Source organism: Peromyscus maniculatus, chromosome 1 (assembly GCF_049852395.1).
Source record: "Peromyscus maniculatus bairdii isolate BWxNUB_F1_BW_parent chromosome 1, HU_Pman_BW_mat_3.1, whole genome shotgun sequence".
NCBI lineage: Eukaryota > Metazoa > Chordata > Mammalia > Rodentia > Cricetidae > Peromyscus > Peromyscus maniculatus.
The window spans coordinates 173,645,109-173,651,108 of record NC_134852.1 but is presented as its reverse complement, the minus strand read 5'-3'; the positions used below and the strand labels follow the sequence as shown (position 1 = coordinate 173,651,108).

General features: G+C 36.7%; 1 protein-coding gene across 1 annotated transcript in view; it reads right to left on the bottom strand.

Annotated features, from left to right (window-relative positions):
- Positions 1-2,995: 2,995 nt before the first annotated feature.
- Positions 2,996-6,000, bottom strand: part of Abhd17b (abhydrolase domain containing 17B, depalmitoylase) — a 35,664-nt gene continuing 32,659 nt past the window's right edge. Inside the window, exon 4 of the mRNA XM_006985404.4 lies at positions 2,996-4,533. Coding sequence (XP_006985466.1) covers positions 4,314-4,533 — 220 coding nt within the window. The 3' untranslated portion in view covers positions 2,996-4,313. The remainder of the gene's footprint in view (positions 4,534-6,000) is intronic.

Below are 6,000 nucleotides of genomic sequence, written 5' to 3'. Positions count from 1 at the left end.
GGCTATGAAAGGATCCATGGAGCCAATGAGAGGCCTCATAACACAACCTAACCAATACCTGCCCTTGGACATCTGGTTTCCAAAAGTAAGAGAATATACAATATACAATTTTGTTGTCAAAAACCAAAATGCTAGCAAGTTGAATTCCACATCACACTTTTTTTTTTTAAAAAAACATTTTTAAGTGGTTTAATCCTAGGGACATGAGCTTGTTTCAACATATGCAAATCCCCTAATTAGAATGAAGGATTAAAGATTATATGATCATCTCAACATGCAAAGAAAGGATTTGATAAAGTTCAACAATGCATTGTGATAAAAACCCTAAAACAGCCGGGCGGTGGTGGCGCACGCCTTTAATCCCAGCACTCGGGAGGCAGAGGCAGGCGGATCTCTGTGAGTTCAAGGCCAGCCTGGGCTACCAAGTGAGCTCCAGGAAAGGCGCAAAGCTACGCAGAGAAACCCTGTCTCAGAAAACCAAAAAAAAAAAAAAAAAAAAAAAAACCCTAAAACAATTAAGTTCAGAAAGATCATTTTAACCTAATTAAGTACATATGACAAACTCTCAATCAATGTCCCAGTGAGTGGGGAAAAGCTAAAAGCATTATCAACAGCAACTAAAGGCATCATGGACACTGTTCTTACTCAGTACAGCACTAAAAGATTTAGTTAGAAAATTACACAAGAGAACAATATAAAAAGCATACAATAGGAAGGAAGTCAAATTATTCCTGTGTGCAGATGATGATTTTATAGTTAGAAAAGCCTAAGACTCCACAAAAAGGATAAACCAATTCAATAAAGTAGGATACAAAATCAATAGTTTTTCTATACATCAGTAAGAAATCTGCTAAAACAGTGGGCAGTGGTGGGGCACACCTTTAATCTCAGCACTCAGGAGGAAGAGGCAGGCAGATCTCTGAGCTCTGGGCTATCCTGGTCTATGGAGTGAGTTTCAAGACAGCTAGGGCTACAGAGAAACACTGTCTTGAAAAACAAAAAACAAAAACAACAACAAAAAGAAATCTGCTAAAATTATGAAAGGTATATCATTCACAACAGCTATGACAAAACAAAATGATTACAACTTAAAAAAACTTAAGTAAAGAAGTGAAAGTCCTCTATAATGATAATTATAAAACACTGATGAGAAAAATCAAAGACACAAAAAGAAAAATGCAAATACTTTCCATGTTCATGGGTTGAAGAAGCAGTAAATAAAAAATGTCCATATTACTTAAAATGATCTATATTTCAATGCAATCCTCATCAAAATACCAGTATTATTATTCAGGGAACTAAGAACTAGAAATAACAATCTTGAAATTCATATGAAAGCACAAAAATCTTCAAATAGCAACGTTGGGCAAAATGAACAAAGCAAGGAGCATTACAATACCCTAAAAGACAAGTCATAGGGCTCAGAGGTTAAAAGCACTGGCTGCTTCCAGAGGTCCTGAGTTCAATTCCCAGCCACCACATGGTGGCTCACAACCATCTGTAATGAGATCTGGTGCCCTCTTCTGATGTGCAGGTATACATGCAGGCACAACACTGTATACATAATAAATAAATAAATCTTAAAAAAAAAGACAAGTCATAACAACCAAAATCAAAATGCTATTATTACCCTAAAAAAAAACACACCCCCATCAATAGAGACAGAGATCCCAGAAATAAACGTCTACACCTCACAGCCAGTACATTCTCAACAAAAGCACCACACACACATGCACTGGAGAAAGCGCAGCCTCTTCAATAAACAGTACCAGGAAGCTGGATGGCAAAAGGCTCCTTTCTTCTACTCCATGTAAAAAGCAACTCAAGGTCTAAAAGAAAGAGCTGGTACTCTCAAACTACTAGAGAAAATAGAAATGAACTATTCTAGAAACTGGTACAAGCAATGGCTATCTGGATAGGACCACCAAACACAGGAAACAATAGTAAGAACTCCATGTGTGACCATACTGAATAAATCTGTTCAGCGTTAATCTGGCTCTTTTAATGGGCTTGTTGAGGATGTATGCCAAGCCTGGCTTGTTAGGGCTGCTAGGAACAGACTCTGACCTTAACTCTGGCAAGTTTGAGAGAGTCAGGAAGGAGACTGGAGCTGAGGCAGTGATGGGCTGGACCACAACTTAGCTGGTAATACTTAGCATACTGCTAGCCCTCTACAAACTTAAACCTAATGTCAGGACACCAAAAATGGACTTAAAAGAGGGCTTATTGGATTTCTTTGCCTCTCTTCAATGTGGCCGCATTGACCACTCCCTCCCCTCCCCCATCTTACTTTTTACTATTGTTTAATTGGCTTATTGAAGACTTGGCTTATTGGGAGCGTCAGGGCTCAGGCTCTGACTCATTAAATAACTACAGTAACAAGCAGATTAGTGAACAAGTAAAATGTGTCACACACCCACAACAGAGTATTACTTAACCATAAGGAATAAAATCCTGCCATATGCAGTAAAATGGATGGAATTAAAGAACATTATGTTAAGTAAATAAGCCAGATACAGAATGATAAGCATGGGATTTTCCTTTTCTATACAGATGCTAAAAAAACTAACCTGAAAGTAGAATACTGGAGCCAAGCATGGTAATGTACACTTTTAGTCCCAGCACTTAGGAGAGTTGCAGAGGCAGGTGCATCTCTGAGTTTGAGGCCAGCTAGGTCTACATAAGAATTCCAGGACAGCCAGAGTTACATAGTGATACCCTGTCTCAAAAATAAAATAAAATAAAAAATAAGTAGATAAAATAGGATTATTATATTTAGAAACCAGGAGGGTGGTGGAAAATCAAAGGTTGTACCTGATCAATCCAGCCATTCAATTTGTGGGAATACCAAACTAACCTTCTTAAATGGACAATTTGTATGTTACTACAATTTTTTAAAAATATAGAAAGCTTTAGAAATGTCCCATAAAGGAGTTTGATTGTTACTCTTTTAATGTGGGGATAAGGAGTTCAGAAGAAGGCAAACAAGCACAGCTGAGTGATACATTTGTTGTTTTACTGTTAATTTGACATATCTGAACCAAAGCATTCACAATACTTGATATACTTTGAAGAATCATATACTATAATCTTAGACATAACCACAGAACAAGCAGAACAATGAAAACTACATAAGGCCTTAAAAACATATCCACAGTGTGTATTATTTCAATTCTCATTCATTACAAATTAGACTACATACCATTAGTTTAATTTTTATTTTACTTTCATTTATTCAGGCAAGATTCATTCAAGGAAAGGCAACTTAGTTTTTGTGTGTGAGCTTTATTTATTTATTTTTTTACTATAATGGTTAATATAAAATGTATGACATGTTTTCTTATCCCCTGTATTCAGGAGTAAACCCATGACATTTTCAGATAGTAATCCAAAAGAACAGGCCCTACTCTTAAAAACAGCCAAGGTGGAAAGGGACCAAACAGCGAGTCTGTCTGTAGTCTTGAAGAACAACTAATGGAGTTTCAAGTATTCATATAAGGAAGACTACCACAATTCTAATATTAGTCAAAATTGAAAACAACATTGCATACAAAATCATTCTTGAAGCCCTAAATGTCTTAAATAACTGAATGAAAATCTTAAGTAGTTGTCTCACAGTACCAAACATAAATCAGAACTAGTTAAAATTCAGCGCCATCAGGACTTCTCATTTACATGATGAATAGCTGGTAAGTTAACAGATGGCATAAAAATTAAGACTTCATTGTTTTTTAGGCTAATGTACTATAATCGGAGAATACAGAAATCTCAATGTATTTGGACAATAAAATAACCATTTAAGCCTCTATCCCTGTACAACAGAGTATAGGTCAACTCTAGTTAACTTGGGTGTTTTCATACAGTTTTGTTTTTTACAGTTTATTCTGAGTACTTGAATTGCTTTAGATATACAGCTTTTTGAAAGAATATTATATTTGTATATCAGGATATTTAGTACATTGAGATGTTTAAAAATATTTATAAATTTGCTTTTGATATGCAAAAGCATTTGGCAATACTTTTACAGCATTTGATTTTATAGAATTAAAATTTCATACAGTACTCATCTTGATGTTTAAAAAAAATTCACAGAAAAAATATAAATTACACAGCCTGACTGCATGATACTGCTATTTCCAGTTTCTAGTTCTGGTAATTAAAACCTTCATTAAGTCTGTTAACAAATCATTACCTGTACAGTTATGAAGGCAACATACATGATTTGTAAACACAACCTTCAGGTTTTAGGTTCTTTACCAAGGAGTGCAGTTCAGCAAGAAAAGAAAACCCAGTATGCAAATTTACAGAGTAGTTTACAAATTTACCAGTTCCTGTGACACAAACTGTTTTAACCTCTCAAGGTATTGTCCGTAAAGCTCCACGTCATTGTGTCCTGCCCCTTCAACCCACAGAGGCTCCACAGGTCTTTGGCAACGCTCAAATAATGCGAGGCCATGCGAAAAGTCAATGACTTCATCTTCAGTCCCATGAATTATTAATACTGGAGAGGTTATCTTAGAGATTTTGTCAATACTGGAGAGCAAAAGAGAAAGGAAGAAAAAAAAATCAATGAACTATATAAAAAGGAAAGAAAGTTTCCTGTGTTAGAAGAGAAAGTTCAACCATTAGAGGTGTACAAATCAGCTTTAATGGAAGTCACTTAGGTCTGAGTAGGATTTCTGTGAACTCTTACGGGTGGAGGAAGTCACCTTTGCACGGCTCCTCTGCTTGAGTCACTCGCTGTCACCCTTACCCTGGAACGCTTTTCTACAGTGCTGAGCTTCCCCTAGGTTTCAAGAAGCACAAACCAAGGATGACACCTGACCGCACTAATTTTATTCCCTGCTGCACTCATTTTATTCTCTCAGTCACTAAAATTCAAGCAAAATGGTTTGGTTTTTGTTCTGGTTTAAGGTTATAAACTAACTAAAAAACAGGGAGAATATTAACATAAAAAGTTTAAAGCTGAAAAGCAAATGAATGCATGAGATAACGGATTTAAAAGATAAGTAAAAACATAATGTAAAGTAAACAGAAGGCAAAGTGAAGAAGCAAGTTGGCCAGAAGGCCAAGGCATTGCCATGGAGATGCGGGAGGGGACTGAAACATGAAGGAGTCCTTCAAAGTCTGTTTAAAGTACCATCAAGTCGCTCTTTCCCAGACTTCTTGGAAAAGCTAAGTAACTTTCTTCCTTTAACTTTGGAAGTCTGTAGATGCAGGACTCCAGTTTAGGGAAGAGGTACCATAGTCTGTCTGTCTGTCTGTCTGACACACACACACACACACACACACACACACACACACACACACACACACACACACACACACACACGGCTGGCTCTGTGGGGCCTGTTTGCTTCTGAGAATGCTAGCTGCTGAGGTTCCAGTTTTCTTTGCATAGTGTATCAGAGTAGCTCTTTGGTTCTCCTCTCTTACATAAGAACAGACAGCCAAGAATGATGAAATACTGAAGAGAACACTTCAAATGTATGATAGAGACCAAAACAAACAGAATTTCAGAAAGGTAACTTGGGAGGAGAAACTATGCATAGGAAATTTTACAAACATGTTTCCTGCACACCCCCCCCAAGAGAACACTTTAACTACAAAATAAGATGAAATATCTTATTACTCAGTGAAACTGCTAAGTAATCTCTGCCCTCTCAAGGCTCTATTTTCTAGTAAACAATACAGAAATGTTCACCACAGAGTAATTCAAGATTAAAATAGTGTATTTTCTTTTTCACCTAGCTTATGTCTGGGAAATGTCTAGGTATGTCAATCATAAGAAAGATAGAATGAGTGAGTTATACATCACCCCAACCAACTCTGTAATTCCCATGACTCAGCTAAGCACTATGTTCAGTGGCCAGGGAGCCCCAGGGATCTACCAGTTTTTATTTCCGACCCCACACCAGCTCTGATACTCAAGTATTTATATGTGAGTACCACTACTTTTTTGTTTTGTTTTTTTCTTAATTAAAAATGGGTTCTAGGGAT